The sequence below is a fragment of the Galeopterus variegatus genome, unplaced genomic scaffold (genome assembly GCF_000696425.1).
Source record: "Galeopterus variegatus unplaced genomic scaffold, G_variegatus-3.0.2 Scaffold2280, whole genome shotgun sequence".
NCBI classification, from domain to species: domain Eukaryota; kingdom Metazoa; phylum Chordata; class Mammalia; order Dermoptera; family Cynocephalidae; genus Galeopterus; species Galeopterus variegatus.
This window is the reverse complement of record NW_007728391.1, coordinates 44,390-67,146: the sequence shown is the minus strand read 5'-3', so window position 1 is coordinate 67,146 and position 22,757 is coordinate 44,390. Positions and strand designations below refer to the sequence as shown.

At 39.5% G+C, this 22,757-nt stretch overlaps 1 protein-coding gene across 1 annotated transcript in view; it reads left to right on the top strand.

The window, feature by feature from the left end:
• The first annotated feature begins 45 nt into the window (after positions 1 to 45).
• Positions 46 to 22,757, top strand: part of DMGDH (dimethylglycine dehydrogenase) — a 62,689-nt gene continuing 39,977 nt past the window's right edge. Inside the window, exons 1-6 of the mRNA XM_008581145.1 lie at positions 46 to 158; positions 3,900 to 4,074; positions 10,502 to 10,600; positions 12,081 to 12,245; positions 15,424 to 15,628; positions 21,032 to 21,280. Of these exons, the coding sequence (XP_008579367.1) occupies positions 52 to 158; positions 3,900 to 4,074; positions 10,502 to 10,600; positions 12,081 to 12,245; positions 15,424 to 15,628; positions 21,032 to 21,280 (1,000 nt within the window). The 5' untranslated portion in view covers positions 46 to 51. The remainder of the gene's footprint in view (positions 159 to 3,899; positions 4,075 to 10,501; positions 10,601 to 12,080; positions 12,246 to 15,423; positions 15,629 to 21,031; positions 21,281 to 22,757) is intronic.

Sequence of the window (22,757 nt, the reverse complement as noted above, 5' to 3'; positions counted from 1 at the left end):
GCTGGCCGAGCGGCAGGTGCCGGCGCCCTCGACCTCAGCCTGGGCCTCGTCATGTTCCGCCTGGGCGCGAGGCTGCTGCGGGGCGTCCCGCTGCGGAGCTGCTCCCCGGGGACCTCCCCCGGGCGCCCGCGCTCGGTCTCGGTCGGCGGCCGGGAAGGGTGAGTGGGACCCCGGACTGCGCTGAAGCTGCGGCCGGGCGGCGACAGGGTGGGAGCGAGCGGCTGAGGCAGCCTCCCGGGTTAGGAGCTCTTTGGCCACCTGGAAGTGCGCCTTGGGGTTTCTTCTTGAATTGCCTATTCATTACAAAGTGAAACAGTATCTAAAGGTTCCCCGCGCAAAGTCCCTCCTGTCCCAGCCCCTTGCCCAGTCAACAACTGTCAATAGTGTCTTCCCTATCTATCGGGAGATGGTCTGTGTGTAGGCATGTATGTACGCGTCTCTTTGGCTTACTTCCACCTTGCTTTTTACAGTTATCAATACATCTTGGAGATTGTTCCATATAAGCACATATTGATTTGCCTTATTCTTTTCAATGGCTGCATAATTTTCCATGCTGTTAATATCCTACAATATAATTAAGCGGTCTGTTCATTAACATTTAGATCGTTTCCAGTTGTTTATTACTGCAAATACTGTGCATGTGGAAATTCTTATGAATATATCTTTGCACAAGTATGGGAATGTGTCTATAGAATAAATTTTTAAAAGTGAAACTGCTAGGGAAAGGGTTATGAGCACTTGAGAGATTGAAAGGTAGCAACAAATTATCCTTCAAGTGGGTGGGAAGAGTCTGCATGCCACCCACCAGTGTGTGTCTGTTTCCCACATCATCCCTGGTTCCTAGAGTAGCAAATTTTTTTTTTATCTTTGCTAAATTTGGTAGGTAAAAATTGCATTTTCTTGTTTAATTGGCCTGTGTTCAAATATGAGCAATGCAGAGCATATTTTGACTTCCTTGTATTTGGAGGTTATTCGTGGCTGCAAGGTAAGCTCTGTTCACTCGCATCATTCAACATGATTATGAGTTACTCAACTTTTATTTTACTCTGATGTGAAATTCTGGAATCAGAATACTTGTTTTCAAGTTCCATCCATCCATCCTTTCCTTCTTTCAACAAATATTTACCTGGTGTTTGTGATGTGCTAGGCTTGTCCCTGGTGCTGGGAATATAATAGCCACAAAGTCACAATTTCTGCTCCACCAGCTACACAGGGTGTGACTTTACACTTCTGAGTTTCAGTTTCCCAGGCTATAAAATGGGGACACTAATATTTGCTCTGCCTATCTCACAGGGTTGCTGAAAGTATTAAATAAAAGAATGCATGTGAAAGTGCCTTGTAAACTGTATAGCATCACAAAAATATTCATAGTAATAATGGGACTTACTTTATCAATGCAAAATGAAATAGAAATTTACAAAACTTGAGTTGACCTATTTAAAACTGATTAGACAAATAAAATGCAAACTTCAAGACTACCCACAAAAATATTTTGCATTATTCATCTATCAATGTATAGCTCTATATTGAACAAATCAAAATTCAAATTATTTTATTTCTATTGCATATTCCTTATATATCCAATCCCAAACTATCAAAAAGTTTTATTCTGGAAAGCACTTGGAAAAGCACACAATTTTAAAATTTCCATTGCTAATATAGAAGATAGGTAACCTCGGTTTTTTGCATGGCTCTTACTTTATTTGATTTCAATTAACTTTGTGGCCATCTGACTACTTCCAGAAGAAATTTGAGATACCTATCCACATGATTAAAAATCCTATACCTAGTCTGGAACCCATTATGGCACATTGGGCAGAAGAAATGCTATACTTTTCATAATGTTTTATCATATGTTGCCAAATAGAACCTTCACAGCCCCATTTTGCAGATGAGAAAATTTGGGGACCCTTGTCTAAATTTCCCTAAAATAGCAATTCAATTAAATTGGAGACTGAGACTCAGGTTTCCTGATCTTAAGTTCATTATTCTTTTTGTTTCACCCAACCACTGTCCTAAAAGAAATAATATTCTTTCTTTTCAATGCACAAAAAAGAGCCTTTAAAATTATGATTATATGTATATATATATATATGAAATATTTAAGAGTAGATTGCAGATATCACTTCCCATTTAAGTATTCTAAGAGTTCCTTGTACAATTCTTGCAACTTTTCTGTGAGTTTAAAATTATATCAAAATAGAAAGTTACTCCCCAAATTGGTTAAACCAATAAAGAAAATATGTCTTGAGTCTAGATGAACTTTGAAGGCAGCTTAGAATTTAGATATCGAAATTGTTTAGCATTGTTATCTTCATCAGATAAATATATTATCTCCTTCCAAATAAAGAGTAATAAAATAGGTTATTTAATTAGTGTTATTATGTGAGTTCTGGGGAAAGTTTCTATTTGATCTTTTTCTCAGTTTAAAACTTATCCTCAAAATTACAATTTTTAGACTTTTGTGTTAACAAGATATAATATGGGGAATCTTCCCAGAATTCTTGGTAATTCATATTGTGAATCTCTAAGTTGGAAATTAATGTAAGAAAAGAAATAGTGACCAGGAAAAAGGAAAATAGTAATAATTGGGTAATAAAAGCATACTATTCATTAATATAGTCAACATTATTGAGTACCTATTATTTCAGGTGTTCAACATACAGCAATGAACCAATAGACCAAAAGAGAGGTAAGGGGCTCCCTTGGGAGCCCTTCTAGCATAACTTTGACTCCACACTCTGGTCTCTGTGGCCGTTCAGTGCCCTGGACTCTCCCTGTGCTGTCCTGCCACATAACTGCCCCCACGGCCTGGAATATTCTTCCTCATCTTGCTTAATTCTTCCTCATCCTTCAGACCTCAAATCAGCAGCCTTCCTGCATACATACTCTCATAGAATACTTTATTACTCTGTCACAGCAACTTCATTGTTGTAATTCACACATTTATTTTCTTACTTGATTGATCTCTCCTCTGTTATGTTGTAAGCTTCAGAGAGTAGACATAATGTCTATTTTGGCTCATCTTTGCTATGTATCATAGTGCCCTGTTCATGGCACGAACTCAGGAAATACCTGATGAACAAATAGGGAAGAATGAATGAATGAAATGTATGTGTTAGAAGTATAACCTGTGGAAATAATTAACAAATCCCCCTATCCTAATGAGAACTACCTTTTCTAGAATTGCATTCTTTGGGGGACTTATGTAGGAAAAATATGATCAATAGAGGGTCGAGGGTCGACCATGATAATTATCAAATCTATTCATTCCACACGCATACTAGATGTGGGCACTGTGCAGATGCTGAGGATCAGTGATGAATAGACATTGTCCCTGCCTTCAAGATGCTCACTGTCCAGCTAGGAAGACAATCATGCAAATAAATACATTAACCAGTGAGAAGTAATTATAAATGAAGAAGTGTGTACACAGTGAGAGGAAGTCAAGCAAGGGAGAACATTTTGCTCCATCTGGCTCTCTTCAGCCTGGAGAGCATTGGAGAGAGGAAATGATCCACGATTTATGGGAGCTAAACTTCATGATGATTATGGTTTTTCATGGAATAAAATGACTATAAATGTGTTCTTTAAATAAGAAAAAATATTTTCTAGATTCTTTGGGAAAAAAATAAACTACTTGTTTATTTCTTTGGCAATATTAGTTACCTACAATGGACAAGAACCATTATATGGAATGGGGTTCAAATGCCCCCCCTTCCCCAACCAGGTTGGCTAAGTCAGTGTTTAGAAGTCCCAAATTATTAAATCAGCACCATGCAAACCTCACAATCACTAGCCATTAAGTACTAGAGAAACGGGTAAGGGGAAATGCATTAGACCTAAACTGTACTTATCACAGCCAACTAAAGTTACCATTAAAAAAAATTGTCTTCCAGAGAGGAAAAGCCACCCTTACCTACAGAAACAAAATGGAAAGACAGAGCAGAAACAGTGATAATTGGAGGTGGCTGTATTGGTGTGAGTCTGGCTTATCACTTGGCCAAAGCGGGGATGAAAGATGTGGTCCTGCTGGAGAAATCGGAGCTCACAGCTGGGTCCACCTGGCACGCAGTAAGTAAAGCACCTGAAACTGTCCTATGTTCTGAGTTGTGCACTCCATTTTCAGTTGTGCAGTCCATTTTCTTTCCATTCACAATTCCTCTCTGTGAGCGCTTCAGAGTGAGTTCCCTTTCAATAGCATTGGGAATTGTGATCACAATTTAGTTGGTGTAATCCCAGGCAGTGATTAATAGTTGTGATGTCTTGATTTTGAACATACACCTTCTGGATTCAAATCCTGACTTTGTTATTTTCTACCCATGTGATTTCTAGCAAGTTACTTAAGTTTCCATTTTCTGATGTATAAAATGGAAATATTAATAGTACCCGCCTAATAGCATTGTGATAAAGATTGAGTTAATATGTGTAAAGTTATTAAACACATGGTTGATGTTTAATAATAAATGTTAGCTTTTGTATTGAAGGACACAGGCTGGATGATCCTGAATGTGAGCCCAAGACCTTTCTCTATACCCCCCTCACCTGCATTTGGTGGCCCTTTTATTTTTATTTACTTATGATTTTAATTTTGTGCCTTGAGACAACAGCTTGGCCTCCCAAGGACTTAAATATGAGGATGGCAAATGCTTGCTACAGGTCAATTGAACACAAGACCAGGTCAATCTTGCATACTTAATTGTGTACATAATTGTTCCAGTGCTGCACAATAATTGGGCTTAACTGGAAAGCTGCTCAGGGAAATGAGGTGATTGACATTGCTTTCATATTGCCAAATCAACTGTTGCTGAAGTTGCTGAAGTCAGCTAAGGATGGGAGATTTTCATGACCACGAGTGCAATGGCCTTTTGGAGGAAGATTTGGGTGGCATTAGCCTCATCATTGCTTTTCGACATTAGCTTACCTACGCTGAGAAGAGGAAACAGAGGGAACCCTGCTTGGAGGGGCTTTTTGATACTCAGCACCTGATCAAAGTGTGGGGTGGGGAGTCTAGCACAAAAAGGGTTGGGGAAGAGTGCTGCCCAGAGTCCCAGTCATCACACGAACCACACACACTGGTTGGCTAGAGGCTCCTGGAAAAATCACTCCGAACCAGCTCCTCATCTCTTCTACCTCTCCTTTCAACCTCCTGTCCCTCAGCCTGGGAGGGAGGCTGGGGCACCCGGTCCACCCCGAGTGCAATTTCAGAGTCTTCATGGCTCGCTTGTCTCTTGTTTCACCAGTTCTCCCTCAACTTGCTTCCTCCTACCTGGAGAGAGGGGTCAGAACACTCTTTGCTCTTTTTCTCTCCCCAAACTAGATTTTATATGTAGGCTTCATGTTATCCTGCAAGAGAAAGGCTGCTTTCCCCTTATGGCTCTCCTGTAACTTTTCCTTAGTGTACATTCAGTCACCCATCTAACAATATTTATGAAGCGCCTACATTAAGTCAGGTCAGCAGTGCTCTAGGAAGGGAGGACACAGCAGGGAACTAAACAACCTCCCTCACTTATAGCACTCACATCCTGGTGGGGCAGACAGAAAGCACACCACAGTGCAGGGAGAAAAGCAACACAGGGTAAAGGGTGCAGAATGCTGGGGGAGGAGGAAAAGGAGCTGTTAGGGAGGCTCCTTCTAAGAGGGGACATGTGAGCGGAGACCCAGGAGTGAGCGAGGGGGCCAGGCAGCTATCCAGCAGGAGCACTTAGGCAGAGGGAATTTAGGCAAGTGGAAATATCCCGAAAGGGAGCGCTTACACCCCTCACCGCTTTCAGATTGTTAAGGAGGGCATACGCTTTAATGTTTGAATTACTTCTTTGCACATTTATACACTGATTTGATGTGGCCTGCATTTTAGAGTAGATTACAGGATTCCTTGGGATTTGCAAGTCAAAGAGGCTCCCTCTGAGGAGCAGCATGAAGAAATCCCACATATTAGGAATTTTTCACAGACATTTTTGGAACAAATATGAGAATATGGAAGGCTGGGGAGCCAGCTAAAGGGGCAGACAACAAAAATAAAGGCAGTCTCACTGAACTATAATATGCGCTCAATGTCAGAAGTATCTAGAGAGTGCAAGGATCAAGGGCTTGGGAGAAAGGCACAGTTTGCAAAGTGAGTATTCAAAATGGAATCACAAATCCATAAATCCTGAGGTTTTGCTATATTTTAACAAGACTGCTTTGTCAGCACATGACACTCCTAGTAATATAGAGCATTTCATGTGGGATGGAGGGAATGGGGAGAGCATGGAGTGATGAGCAGTTTGAGAGCATGGGGTCCCCAAGGATAGGCTGCCCCTGGGGATGGTGCCAAAGTAGATGTTTTGGAGAACTGAGGAATAAAGATGTAAGATGATTCATTCGGGATGTAGGAGGGCAATATTAGAGTTTTCCATTTGTTTTTATCTACAAATGTAGGAAAGAAATTAAACTTTATTGATATTTATAAATAGCCCTACATTTGATGTGGGCAATGTATTGTGTATAATTCCAAGGTCGACTGAGGGGGAGGTTGGCGCTCCATGGTGGGAGCACCCTCAGTCTTTGGTCTTTAGCATATCACGATATAGTGCAGATTGAGTGCTAAAGCATATCATCATTGTAGTTAGTTTTTATGAAGCAGAACTTTAAATAATATAATTTGTTTGAAAGGGAGGGGGGTAAACTTGAGAGTGTTCACTGCACAAAGGTTTATTGGTTATCTCCTAGTGATAATTAAAAGAGCTGTGAAACTTAAAGATAAGTTTTTCTTTTACAGAAAGACAAGTGTCCCAAATTTGGTGACCTTTGTAGTGATGTTATAATGGCTGCTGGTCATTTCTACATAGAAGAGAGAGAGAGAAAGAGAGAGAGAGAGAGAGAGAAAGTAGATTCAGTCTGTCCTTTCAAAGTAAAAGTAATGCTTGCAATAAGTGAGAAATAACTGCCTTTTGCAAAATAGTTCTGTTGGGAAGAGAGCATTTTGAAAAGGGATGATTGGAAATGTTGGTATGATTAGATTTTCTGCAAAAAATGATATGTATCACCTAGAAAAACTCTCATATATAGGAGGATTAGTTTTTTAACCTATTTTAAAATTTTCCAAATGGGGAATTTTAGTGGGATTTGCCCCAATTTATTTAAAAGACAAAAAATGCAATACCTTTCAATTAGTTTGTTTCAACAACTGATGGATGAGAGAACATGAAGTGTGACAGTTAAATGTCCACATAAGCCTTTGTGTAAGTGCTGATTGGGCTGGAGGAAGGGGCATCAGGATGCCAAGAACGGGGGTGTGTGTCATTGAGCTGTATCTTCTTTGGCTATCACAGCCATTACAACAAGTTTCCTAGAACTAGGTCTTCACATTGCTGTATTACAAATGCTAATCCAGTATATATATTCTAATAATGAAGTACATAAATCACATAGCTCTCACAAAAATGTTATTAATAAGCTTAATATTCAAAAGCTTTTCTACACAATAAATAAAATAAAAATTATTTAAAATATTTCACCCATTCCAAGTTGTTTTGTGTGTTTTATGATCTCTACTAATAAAGCAATGCATATTTATACATCATGTGTAAATAGAGAACTATAAATATTTTAGTGGTTATGCTCAAAGCTTTTATTGACTGTAAGCATATGGATGAGAGATTTGGAGCCACTGGGATATAGGATGGTTGAGGTCAGTCACTAGACTTTTTGAGGCAGTAAAGGCTCCCGAAAGAGGGGAAGGATTATTAAAGAGATAGGGAGGGCTCCGCTAGTTAGCATCCATTATGCCACCCTTCATTTAGCATCCATTGATGATTTTTCTAACTCGATCATTCCTTTCATACTTATTGTTAGTCTACTATAAGGAAAAGCTTTCCCTTGTCCTTTATTTATTTATTTATATCAACAAGGATTTCTAAATTCTTAATTTATTCAAAGGGTTATAATTCTTTCCCCCCCACAATTAAATAGCAGGTTTAGTCATCTCACAACAGACAGTAGTCCAGGAGTAGAAATTGTAAGTTTCTTTTTAAAAAGTCACTCTTTCAAAGCTCCCATTCCTCAACACCTAGATACCATGGCTGAGGAAGAGATGACAGGGCCAGAGGGATTTAGGAAGGCTCTGTGAAAAGAGAGTGGAAAGGAGTGGAAAGTCCTTCCAAGTCAAGGATGCCTTGTGAGCAGCCAGGAGCCCTATGAGGAGTTGATGTTCACACGCTCACTCTGACACACACGTGCAAGGGACACAGAGAGAAGACACACAGATGAGCAGCAGAGAGGGGACACAGTGGGGCAGTCACACACATATGGTCTCATGCCACAACCTTCCAGTTTTTTTGTGGCCGTCTCCCCTGGGGACAGAGAGTGGTGGCCCGAGCCCTGAAATAGCACATGCTGGTCAGAGGAAGAGAAGGGGAGCAGGTGGTCTGCAGGTTATGATTCTTAATGATTACATCTCTGTTTCTTCTACCCTTGTTTATCTTCTCCACCAACCTCAATGATTTTCTTTCTTCAAATCAAAGCTAAGCCCCCTTCCAGAAGGAGACTTCTGTGACCCTTCTGTGCCCTTGATTTAACCGTTTCATGTATGAAAGTTTTATGACCTCAATCACACTCTAAAAATCCTGAAGGATCAGAACAGTGTTTTCTCCTTCAAACTTCCCATTTAATATGTCCTTGTTGAAGTCACAGAAGAGGAAAACATTGTGCCTTCCTTGTATCCGTTGTCACAACACTGGCACTTAACAGTAGACACCATGCAAGATATTACATTCAGATAACTTAAATAGAAGCACTGATATGGGTAACCTTAAATTTTAAACATGGATTAAAAGACAAAACTCAATGTGTAGAAGAGGATGTGCAAAAATTAAATAATTTTTATTCCTGACTGAGAAAATTAAGTTCATATCTTACTTCTGACTGCCCTAGTGGCAAGAAAAAGAGGGTAGTATGTATTGATTGTACTGTAGAAATAGGTATACTATTTTGGTAAGGGAGGCTAACTTTTCCTCGACCATGAATTTCTAAAAGGATTTGTTCCCTCTACAAAGTACATTGGGCTAAATATCTTGAATAACAGTTTTATAAAAATGAACTCATGATTCTTTCAGATGAAAGAGCATTACCTCATTATTTCTGGTGTGGAGAAGAGGATTATGTAGTGTAGCTAGATAATATAACTTTCTGGTGGTCTGGCTTAACCCAGGTAAAAACCTCAGAGTTTATTGAGGAATGAATGGTGATCAGAACCCTGGGTCAGTGCTTGTGAATATTAGTTTTCTCAACTGATAGGAGATATATTGAAGACAAAATTGGGGTCACTAGCAGGTACCTGAAGGTCGGGAATTCTCTATTAGTGAGCCGGAAAAGTTCATATGCACATTGGATGCCAAACATGATAAAGGAAAAGGGGATGTTGGAACACGAAGTCAAAGAGGCCGACTTGCAGTTCCACTGGAATGGAAGCCCTCCTTACTCCTGCATGGAGCTGTGCTACAGGAGGACCTATAAGCTGAGCCAGGATTTTTCTCAGAAAAAATAGCTGTGCCTATGTCCAGATGTTTGAGAAAGTATTAGAGAGAAGCTCCAGGGTCCAGGTTCATAAAGGATAATTGACAAACTTTAATGGGATGTTTTTAAGTACGGGAGAATCAAATGCCCACCACTACCATAGAAGTATCTTATGAATACTCCTAAGTAGATTTTATCTTGAACAGATCGTGTTCTGATGAGCTTCCCAGGATAAATTAGCTACAAAATGAGGCCCCGGATATTTAATTGAGAGAATAATTCATATAATTGCTTAGAATTCTTTGTCTGGATACTACATTTCATCTGCCAGAGTTGGTAAAAGGGGTATTGGTATACCTAATATTTAGATTTTTTTTTAGAGAGTAATTAATTAGCATTTATTCAACAAGTATTTGTGGGGTACCACCTGTGTTCTCATCAAATAGGTTAAGCTTTGACAAAAAGCTGTCGATCTATTCACCAGGCTCTAATTATACAGAATTTTATAATTCTTGAATTTTGCAATTTCAGGAAAGAAACAGGAGGCCTGCTCCATTCATGTGGACAGTGGGGATTGGGTTAAGAAAAACCCCTTGCTATTCCATGGTCCTTCTGCTTAAGGGAACACACATGGTTTGCTGGCTTGAATCCACATTTTATGCCATCCCCCTGTACTCTTCCTAATAGCTTATGTTTCTAAACCTTCCATGTAAATCATCCCATTTCTGAATCTCCAAACAATCCTTTCCCTAATAACTTGGAGGGACTTAATGTGTATGTTTATTGGCTGACACTCACTTTACTTGTATGGTTCAAGTTGCTTCTTATAACCTCCCATGAGCCTTATGCTCTGGAGGACTCAGACTACTGCTGACGTGTTTTCCCAATGGACTGGCTGGTGCTTCTCAGTTTCTTGCCGGCTTTACATTACTGCTTAACACAGGAAATATCAACATTTCGAGAATGTTAATTTTTTTCAGTATTTCCTTTCCTACCCACTTTTAAGGCAGGTTTAACAACTTACTTTCATCCTGGAATAAACTTGAAGAAAATACATTATGATAGCATCAAGCTTTATGAGAAATTGGAAGAAGAAACTGGGCAGGTAAATACATTTAACTTGAAATTGCTAGTTCAGTCTCTTAGAAATATATAAGATTTCCGAGGATTGAGACATATCATTGTGTGTTGCTATGTGCAGTGTTTAATGTGATAGAGAAATAGGATGAGTTTGAGGTATGAAACTCTGGAGTTTGCTTTAAAATCAATTTAATTTCTTGAAGTATATTTCTTGATTTTTCAAATGAAGAAAGAATAAAAAGCCACTTTCAAAAATATCTTTATCCAGTTTCTATATCTAGAAACTAAGAAATCAGAGCCTTTCAGCAAATGGATTGCAAAGGCTCTGACAATGGTGTATGCCAGATTGTCACACAGCTTCAAAAAGTACTTCGCTAAAAGCCCCTCACTTTTATTTTTATCCCTTCTTATATTTATTTGTACTCTAAAATAAAGTGGAGGCAGAGAGTATCTATCCATAGGCTAAGATTGAAGTCTATTGAAATTTTTCATGCTATTTCTCTTGCCTAGAATCATCAAATGGCTCCTTACAGTCTACAGGATAAAAGCCAAAGGATTAGCATGGCCTTGGGAGCATGACCTTCACCAGCTGGCCCCTGCCTGCCTTTCCAACATTTTCTCTTCCCTCTGTTCAAGTGCTTCAGCTAGCATCAATTATGTATAGTTCTGGAATGTGCTGGGCTCTCTCAAATCACTGTTTTTTGTTTGCATTGTTTTCTGCTTTTTTCTGCTGCTTCCTCTGCCTGAAACAACATTCCCCAGGCCCCATCTTCAGCATTCACCTCCACCCTTCCCCGGGGGTTGCCCCCTTTGAGAAGCCTTCCTTGACTTTCCCTGCCTGACAGTCAGGCCATGCTGGTAGCCTATCTCTTGGTTCTTAGACCATTTGTGCACATCCCTCTTATAATACAAATCTCTCTGTATTGTAATCATTGCTTCACTGGTTGGTGTTCACTACAGATTGTGAGCAACTTGAGTGTGAGGACCTCATCTTTTAATCTCTGTAACCCAGAGCCTAGTCAAGGGCTTGGCAAATTGAAGGACTTCAGTAAATGTCAAATGAATGTTTATTTCAATTCAGCGTTAATCTCATCATTGCAACACTCTGATTCTTCATAATCTGTCCTCAAATCTTTTGTCTTTCTCTTTTTCACATAATGTTCTTTTCACTCTGTACATTAACACGCATTCCATGTTATTGTAATTATGCATTTAGGTATCTGTCTTCACCTGTAGACTGGAAGTTGCATCTAGACAGGGTCTTTGCCTCTCTTGTTCACCTCAACATCTCTGGGGCTTAGAATAGTGCCTGGCATGGAGGTGGCACTTAGTAAATAGTTGCTGAACAGATGTCTTTTCATAAGATGCAAACATTTCTATAGTTAACTGTCACTGCATAGTAAATCTCTTTTCTTGTACACCTGCATTTTCGTTGTACTGAAGAACAATGTTTGAGTGCCAAACAATGACTTATTTATATGCTTTTATTGGAATTATTGTCACAGGTGGTGGGGTTCCATCGGCCAGGTAGTATCAGAATTGCTACAACTCCTGTAAGGGTAGACGAATTTAAATATCAAATGACTCGGAATGGCTGGCATGCAACAGAGCAATATATCATTCAACCTGAAAAAATTCAAGAGATGTTCCCTTTACTCAACATGAACAAGGTATTTATCTTAAGGGCATTTTCACCATTTGTTGACTTGAATTAAAATTAGAAAAAGCTCTTTAAGAAGTTAATTAAAAATAAAAAACTTTGTACACACATTTTGAAAGGCAAAATCAGCTGGAATTTGGGTAAATTACCAGGTGGGCTATTATGTACATGAAATTAAATATGAAAAAAAGTAATGAAAAATCTTATTAGTCTTCCACCTAAGACCACTAAAGAAACATTTTCAATACCTTTCTTTTACTGTATTCCCCTGATCTGAGGGTTTCCATACATAAACCTTCTGTTTGAGAACTGCAGAGAGAATGATAACCCAAGATAATAAATATGTCTAGAAAGACCACATCATTAAAAAATTTTTAAATTAAATTAAGAAGAACTACACTATATTGCTCTACAAATCTCACCTAGCTCATAGCTGTATTTTCCTTACAGATTCTGCCAGGTATGGATCTAGATTTATACCAAATTTGCCTGAGAGAATCCACTTGGCAAGGAATTTAGTGTTCTTCCCTATTGGATGATAATCCCTTTCGAATAATAATAACAACGACTAACACTTACTACAGCCCATATTTATGTATTAGGGTACTATACTAAGACCTTCATGTACATAATTTCATTTAATCTTCACAATAACATTATGGGATATATATTATTACTAAACAAGAAACTGAAGCTTAGACAGCTTACTTAGTGGGCCCAACCTTGTTCAGGTGGAAAGAGCTGGAGCAGAGGTTGAACCCAGGCTCTCTGACTTCACTGCACTGAACATACTGCCCAAGTGTACCAGGTGGGGCTGCTCGAGGAAGCAGATGCTCATGTTTCCCTGCTGGTGACTGCTGCAGTAGTTATGATCTCTGAGGGTCATTGATCTGGTGCTAGGGTCACTTGCCCTTGTGAGTCTTTACAGGCTGCTGGCACTCCCTTGTCTATAGATTTGTGTGATGCCAGTGTGATGGCAGATCAGTGTTGTACTGCATTGTCTGCATTGAAATTCCACCTCCACTGCTGCTAAGGATATGCTTTTATCTGTTTACATGTCAATCCTGGAATGCCTTGCTGGAAGTCTTCACATCACAGATTTTTCTCAAGGGTATTAGGCAGTGAAAATACATGTGAAGAGTAATCTCTGGATCTGGGGCAGGGTGCCAAATCAAAGATATGAGATCACTACATGAGGACATACCCATTATAAAACAGCAACGTGGCATTTGGAAGTCTTCAGGAATGTAACTTCCATTAAAATCAAAAGTCCCTTCCGGGGCCGGCCCGTGGCTCACTCGGGAGAGTGCGGTGCTGATGGCACCAAGGCCAGAGGTTCGGATCCCATATAGGGATGGCCGGTTAGCTCACTGGGTGAGCATGGTGCTGACAACACCAAGTCAAGGGTTAAGATCCCCTTACCGGTCATCTTTTTTAAAAAAAAAATAGTCCCTTCCACCAGTCCTATAGTAAGTAAAAGGATTGAATTAGTCATCAAACACCTCCCACAAAGAAAAGTACAGGCCCAGAGGGGTTCACTGGTGAGTTCTTCCAGACATTTAAAGAATTAACACTAACCCTTTACAAACTCTTCCAAAAACAGAAGAGAAGTGAACTCTTCCCAACTCATTCTATGAGGCCAGTATTGCCCAAACACCAAAGCCAGACAAAGGTATCACAAAAAAAAGACTGTATTCCTTATGAATATAGATGCACAAATCTTCAACAAGATGATATCAAGCTGAATTCAGCAACATGCAGAAAGAATTATACAGCATGACCAAGTGGAATGTATCCCAGGAATGCAGGATTGGTTTAACTTCTGAAAACCAATCAATGTAATAACAGCACATTAATAGAACAAAGGGCAAAACCCACAATCATTATAATAGATGCAGAAAAAGCATTTGACAAAAGCTCCTTGCATGTATTTGGTGGTCAATAGATTTTTGTTGAATAAATGAGACCTAATTATAATATTTCACCATGTTCACTTTATCAAACTCATTTTATCTGAGTTTTATTCTTCTTTGTTCCCCCACAGTACCTAGCCTGAAGCCCTGACACAAAGTAGGTATTCAAGAACTAATTGTTGAATGATTGAATCAAGTGTAAATTTTCCTGACACCATATATATATGAGAGGTCTTCAAAAAATTCATAGAAATATTCAAATTATCTTTTAATTCCATTTTTCCATGAACTTTTTTTTTTTTTTTTTTTTTTAAAGATGACCGGTAAGGGGATCTTAACCCTTGGCTTGGTATTGTCAGCACCACGCTCAGCCAGTGAGCCAACCGGTCATCCCTATGTAGGATCCGAACCCGTGGCCTTGGTGTTATCAGCACTGCACTCTCCCAAGTGAGCCACGGGCCAGCCCTCCATGAACTTTTTGAAGTACCCTCATACTTAACACATGAACTTATTAACAGTATTAAACAATTAAATATAAATTATAATTAATATATCAGTTAGGATTAGATTTGGCTTCAAATGTCAGAAACCAAAATTATAATACTTAAACAAGATAGAAGTTTATTTCTCTTTCACTTAGGTAGTGCAGGACTTGAATGGTGACCCTTTTTCATGAAGACTTCAGGGACCCAGTCACCTTCCAGATCACTGCTTTGTCATTAGAAGGGTCTGACTCTTGTGCTCTTATTCCAACATGGCAGCTAGAGCTCCAGCCATCATGTCTGCATTCCAGAGAGCTAGATGGAGGACAGGATGAAGAAGAAGGGGCAAAGGGCATATGCCAGTTGTCTTTTTAAAATGGTTCACAGAAGCTGCCACATGACACTTTCATTTGCATTGCCACGGACCAGAACTTAGTAATAGTTTCAGCTACCAGCTGGAACTAATAGCTGCCAAAAAGGTTGGAAGTTGTATTCTTTGTTCTTAGTGGCCACGTGTCCAAATAAACATTTGGGTTTCATTGCTATAGGAGAAAGGGAGAATGGATGTTGGAGACAATTGTAAACCTCTATCAAAGAGCCTGTCTCCTGACTCTCAGTGTGAATCCTGCGTAAATCAGAGCTTTGATATGGGAAAAAGAAGTATGACTGATCAATCTGATGTTTGAAAGATGCACTTTCAAAGTCCAGTTTTATTAAACTTTTACTGCCAGGATATATTTACACTAATAAGTATATGTTTGTTTGAATATTGACTCTTTTATGATTGATTTAGATTTTAGCTGGACTGTATAATCCTGGGGATGGTCACATTGACCCTTATTCTCTAACAATGGCTCTGGCTGCTGGGGCTAGGAAATATGGTGCCCTTTTAAAATATCCTGCACCGGTGACTTCTCTGAAACCCAGGTCAGATGGAACATGGGATGTTGAAACACCACAAGGATTCGTGAGAGCAAATAGGATTGTCAATGCTGCAGGTAAGCATCACATCTTTTTTTTTTAAATAGTGTATTTTTTTTTTCCCCTTTTTGTCTTTTTTACTGACCGGTAACGGGATCGCAACCCTCGGTGTCGTGCCCGTACCGGGGACCGGCAACGGGATCGCAACCCTCCGTTTTGCTCCCGCACCACGCTCAGCCAGTGAGCGGGAACCGGTCTCCACATGGGATCCGAACCCTCGGCGGGAGCGCCGCCACACTCCCAAGCGGCGCACTCTCCAGTGCGCCACCAGGCCGGCCCTAAATAGTGTATTTTTAAGTGGCAAAAAATAAGATCTTTAGCCATAAAATAATGTTTAATGTTACAAACATTATTATGAAGCACTGTGATGCTCCCAAGTTAAACATTTTGTCTGTTTCTAAGTTACAAAGCCCTCCCTCCATCATTTTGCTCTTGGTGTGTCATACACTCTGCCTTTGGTTATCCATAAAAAGTTGGCATTTTCCTCCATTCTCCATTTTCTTCTGCTACAGATTATATTTTACCAAATTAAGTTTTTTTCCTATCCTATGTTCCCTGTTTATTTATATTAATAACTAAATTCTAGTGTTAAAATACATGAGCATCCTCTTTGTTCTCAAGTTGCTTTTTAGTGTAGACTTGATGATTTGTGTTCTCTCGCATTCATTCTGATTACCTTTGAGTCTATTAAAACAACTTTGAACTCTTTTCCTTTCAAAACACTATTAAACATATTTCATAATCTTCTCTTTAGGTTGTTCTGTTACAGTTTAGATGCTTAGAGCAGTGAAGCCAAAAGGGATGTTTGAAGTATTCTAAGAACCCACTCATTTGCCATTTGTAGAGGGCAAGGTCCAGAAGGATCATGTTACTTGACCAGGCAACGCAGCTAGTTATCTCAGAGCTAAGACTGGGATCTGCGTCTTTTGGTTCTTGAGTTAATAATACACTTTCTAACAGGTCAGTTGCATATGAAGTCATTTTCAACTATCAGACATACAGAAATAAGTTTTAGTGAAAATGCTTGTGTAGTCTAAACTGGGCTAATAGTTCACATTTTTCTATAGTTCATAATGGTTCCTTTAAAACCTAAAATAAGCATGAGGCAGTAACTTATTTTCTCTGAGTAACTGCTTAAATTATACAATGAAAATAATCTTTATTACTAATCAAATCAAATGATATGCCATTAAGACATGTCAGAAACATAACCGTATGAGTCTTTCCTCTAAATCGTAACTTTTGATCGATGCTATTTTTTAACAAAACATTTTTAGTAGTCCTAGAAAAGTCATGTCTTCATGTCTTCAATATTTAAGAGTCTAAATTAGTATTTTTTAAATCTTTCTGACCCATGCCTTCCATTTGAAAAGCATAAAAATCTCATGCTGTCTTTAATATAATTTGAAGTTCAAAATAATGTAAAATGACTTGCCTAAAGAATAAAAGCAATGGCGTAAAAAACATTGCTTTGCTCTTGAACCTCTCTTGCCCTTCCAGTCTCTATCTGATACTCCCCTCTCCCACCATCCTTGGGAACCTCTGGTCTGAATTCTGTTAGAAGATTTAAGGCAATGAAACCATTCACACATTTTCCAAGTAGCAAGAATTCTTTGTTATCTTGCAACTTTTTTATGTTCTCATGAATTCAGCACCTAAAAATACTTGACTGTTTTCATAGTGATAGCAAATACTAAACAAACATACCCAGACTGCCATATCCAGCACCTGTGGCAGACATTGCTACTAGGTCACTGCACTCATTTCACACGGCCTTGGATAAAGCCCCACTATTTTTCTCAACACAGTGCTTTAGGCAGTTACACATCCCCAACTGATATTTTGAGAAATAGCGTAGAAGAGCTTAATTTAACACATTTATCCATTGTTTTCCTAAAATGGATAAACTTATTGATTTGCCATTGTAATAAATGTTTTTTTTTTTTCTAAACTACATACCATGAGGAATAAGGAATCACTGAAGAGGAAGATAGAATGATCTCCAAAGAGATCTGACCTAAACCAGGACACTGGTGACCAGATGAGGTTTCCTATGCAGGTGTGAAATCTCATGGGGTGACGGGGTGGGGGAGAGCAGTGGCAGCAGGTGCTTGAGAACTGCTGCCTGGTGCAGGCCTGGAAAAACAAATCCTGGGAATTAGGTCAACAGTGTGGCCCTGCGTGGAGAGGTAACACTTCCCTTTGTTCTTTGTTCCTGATGCCTTTTGTCCAGCCATATCCACTCCTGTTCACTGGTAACTCCGGGCAGTTCCTTGCTGAAGGCTGTGTGAACTATCCCGACTCAATTCTCAATTGTTTTTCTCATTCAGGTCTCTACTCCATAATCTTTTTTTTTTCCCCTTTTTTTCCTCCATCTCTTCTCTTCTACTGAGCAAAAGTTACTAGAGAAAAATCCAATTGATTACATATCAGTGGTCCACAGGAGGTGTGGAGGGGAGTGTACATATGTGTTTAATTATTTGTAAGTTTGTTTTCAAACAAATCTTATTCATCAGGTGAGTGGATAAGGAAAATGTGGTATATCTACACAATGGAATACTACTCTGCTATAAAAAAGAATGAAATACTACCATTTTCAGCAACATGGATGAACTTAGAGAAAATTATATTAAGTAAAATAAGCCAGGCACAGAAAGAGAAATACCACATGTTCTCACTTACTTGTGGGAGCTAAAAATAAATAAATAAATAAATATACAAACAAATAAGTGGGGGGAGGGGAAGAAGACACAACAGTCACAACAATTCCTTGAACTTAAGACAAGTGAACAGCAATGATGTTGATGGGGGTGAGGGGGAGAGAGAGGGGAGGAGAGGGAGAGGGGGAAAGGAGGAATTGGTAAAGGGATATGAAAATCAACTACATTGTATATTGATAAATTGAAATTAAAAAAGAAAAGAAAAGAAAAAGAAAAAAAAAAACCACCTTATTTAAAGGATAGAACGTTCCAAAACAGTAAACCTCAGTAATTGGGGGCAAAGGTTTGAATATGCCTTCTTCTAGAATTAAAACTGACAAAGATCAATTTTATGAATAAAAGCAACCATCTACCAAAGACTTCATGCTAAAATGATTTGAGAATGTGTGGCCAATGGAGTGTTTCTCAGAGTGACACTAAGATGTCTCACAAATTTAGGCAAGGCCCTCAGGCCCACTCTGAAATCTAATTAAAGTAACCAGAATAGACTCGGAAATATAATCAAACTGTAAAAGAGTAAAGGTTGCTGGGTCTTCAATATAGCCATAAAATGGAAATTCTACGAATAAAGATTTGTCAGTTTGCTGATGTGTTTCCAGCGTCATCCAGGGCAGTGGGACTCTCTGGCTCAGAGACACATGCATTGCCAACCCTGTGACTTGGACAGGCTACTCACTTATAAAATGGGGATAATAGTACTATTATTACATTATTATAATAGTAATGTATATTACTATTATAATAATAATAGTATTATTATTATATACTCAAAAAGTTATTATGGGTAGTAAATGAGCTAATAATTAAGGTGCCCAGAATAGGCTTACCAGTAGAAAGCACTAAAAAAATTAGGGATAATAATGATAACAATTATGATTATTATAATTATTTTCTTGATAGTCTGTGCTCTATTCTGGGCGACACCAGCATCAGGTTATCATAGCTTCTCGGTATCAGCCTTAAGATTACTTATTGCCTTTCTCTTGCCCTACAGCCACCCAGCACTCATTTTGCTAGAAAATTGACCTCCCGAAGAGCTTGGTTATCAAGCTAGTGTGCAGAAAAATCACTTTGGAAGTTCTACAGGCTTCAAAAGGATTCTAATTCAATTAGTCGGGGGTGGGGGGGCAGAAGCTGTATTTTAAACAAGTACTCCAGGCACTGTACTGTCTGTACCAGATGATTTGCAAAACACTACTGTACAGGTTTTCCTACAGGAGAGAGTAGTGACCGTATTCTTGAGCAAGCTGTGGAAGTTGCGGATGCTCCCGACCTCTCGATGTGCAGTAGTCTAACTTGCTTTTATACTCGAGCTTTCAAAATCTGTTTCATTTTACCTTCATTCTACCCCTCCCCTCAGATGCAGCTCAGGGACATGGCAGGTGCTGTTTATTATGACACAAGCTTTTTCTCTGTGTGGTGATCAGTGTTTCCCTTGTCCTCACTTCTAATTGACTCATTAAGCCTGAGATAACTGTAGAATTTATTTAAGAATTTTCCTAATATGGTAAATCATAGAGGTGATTGGGTCATGCTAACATAAAGGCCAAAGTTCAGCCAAAAAGAATTGTTTAATTTTGCCTGATACTCCCAGTCGAAGACTGAAACCATTGTAATCACGATATAAGCCATCTAGTAGAAGTAAACTGGTTCCTGAACCTTTCCCTTCATTTTAACTCAATTCCTATTAATCACTGCATTTTTTTTTAAAGGAAGCCATGTCCAGTGGTCATTTTTATTGACTCTCCTCTTTAGTTGTTTTTCAGGTGATCAGAGTAGAGTTTAGAAAGCCTCTCCCATACTTGTCTCTCTTCTCTTTGAAATTGGTGAGAGGGTGATCAATTGGGGGCTGAAGTGTAATCCTGACTATATTTAGGTTAATTAGATTGACATATAAAGGAAAAGAATGCCAACAGACACCACTATAGGGTAAAACAGTGTAGAGTTTGCTATGGCATTTGAAGTAATTTAGTTACATGATACTTATGCATACACTTCCACTTTATTTTAATAAAAAGGGGCACCTTTTCCTCGGGCTCCTCTTCTTTCCTGTTTTTGAGTCCTGGTGCCTCTGTGCCCTTTACAAGAAAGGATCTTACAGACTGATTCAAACTAAACTTTCAAAATAACAGATAAAACTTACTGTGCCATCTCTCCCAAGTTTTATACATTTTCCTTTTTTTTGGCAGCTGGCTGGTGTCAAAGTATATATGTTTTAGAATTTTAAGTTAACAGAACAATATTGTATTTGTGGAATTTTAGGCATCAACAATTTGGGGAGAGTAGGGTTTGGGGGATGGAGGAGTTGACTTGCAGGGCTTTACTGTGTACTTTTATTATGTATTTTGTTGATCACATCATTGTGGGGGCCTCTTCCTTTGCCTGATCATCTCTGTTCATGAGTAGGATCAGTTCATTACCACATTGCTTCATTACCACATACTTTTTTAGGAATAATGGAGTTCCCTTAGATTACATATATCTTTAAAACACTGGGCAATGCAAAATATTGTCTTGTTTTCTCTTCTTCCATTTAATTTTGCAGTGACAAAAAATATAATGATTGTTATGATATTCTTTAGAGTTTGCTATGAGTACTCAAGCCTTCTACATGTGCTATTTTAATATAAATTGCTGTATCAGTGTCAGATGTGGTATGTCGACATATGGTGACATTTTAAAATGATTTTTTTATTTAAGGATTTTGGGCTCGTGATATAGGTAAAATGATTGGACTAGAACATCCTCTCATTCCGGTTCAACATCAATATGTTGTTACATCGACTATACCCGAAGTGAAAGCTTTAAAACGAGAACTCCCTGTGCTCCGTGACCTGGAAGGATCATATTACATCCGGCAGGAAAGGGATGGGCTTTTGTTTGGTCCCTATGAAAGTCAGGAGAAAATGAAAGTTCAGGACTCCTGGGTCAACAGTGGAGTCCCTCCAGGTGGGTTCAGCCAAGGAAAGTGTGTGCAGGTCAGACACGTGTGGTTCACCCTCTCCCTGGCGGGGGCTGGCTAGGGAAGAAGAGGGCACCACAGTACTAACTACCAGACACTGGCACGCTGGAGCTGAGGGGTTAGTGGTGGGCTCTGTTCTGATATCCCTTTGAACAATCACAGGAAGGACCGAGGAAAGAGAGAAGATGTGGTTGGTAGTGGAGAAGCTGGAGAAAGCCGTTCCAGCTGCTTTGAAAGGTTCCAGGTGCATTTTTACCTGCCCACACCAACTTCCTGCCTCCCCACTTTTTCCTCAATCCAGGGCCTGCTTTATCTAGTTTCAAGAATTGATACTAGCTGTTATTGTGCTTTGACAGTTGGAAATGCAGCAGGTTTCAGAGGCAGGATGTCCATCCTACTACAAATGAAAGCCCAGAAGTCTATAACTGAGCAGGGTAGGTGGATACTGCTATCAACCTACTCAGGCCCTCCCATGCGACATACACGGATATGGAAAAGGCTCAGGCCTCTGTGCTAAAGCAAGAGGTGCTAGAGTTTCTTTTTCAAGTTCTGTAAGGGAGATGGGTCTGGTTTTTGTTGGTTTGTTTTTCATGAAACATTTCCACAGAGTCAGATTAAGGATTGGGTCTCCTAAGGAGGATTTAATCTGTAAAGGGAGCTCAAATATCGCCAGGGCACTGACATATTACAGGGAATATCAAGAAATGGTGGAAGTTGTACTTTCTAGAATTATACTTTGACTAGCACCTTGGGATAGGGAACGAATCCCTTCCTCCTACTCCACAAAGTATAGGTCCACGCAATAGCAAATGATCACTAAACTGCCTTCCACAGGAGTTGGGCCAGCTAGCTTTAGAGCTTTAGTTTTGCTGAATGGGCTGTGCATATTTGGGCCTGAGTGGGATTGCTTCTGTTCCTGGAGGGAGTACTGGTCTGCCACCTGAGAGTCTCCCTCTCTGCTCTTCCCCCATGCTGGCAGCCTCTCCTCCAAATAAATGTTAAATAAATACTTAAGTAATACCAGTTGGAGGAAGAGCCATATTGTTAGCTGTCCCTTGGTGTGGGGTGCCCATGTGTCCTAGCCAACCCTGGTAGTCTGCAGGCCTCCATGCAGCAGACCCAAACATGCAGGCCTCAGGAGGAGCCAAGAGAAGCTGGCTTGCTACTATGCAGGAAAAACACCAGCGTTGGTAGAGATGTCCTGTTAGAAGCTCACCTGTGGCCTTGCGTTTAATCACAGTGACTTTTAGGACAGGAAGATGATTGTACTCGAAGGCCCTGACTCTTTTCACAGAACTCTAGCCCTTGGAATGTGTGTGGGAGCAGGCTGGAGGGATTCTCGTTTCCCTGCTGAAAGGAGAGCTAAAGGGCATCTAAAATTCATCATCTTAGATCCTGGAGTAGTGTTCCACTTTTCCCAGGGTCCTGGCATGACTTTGTAAACTCCCATTTGCTTTCATTAGA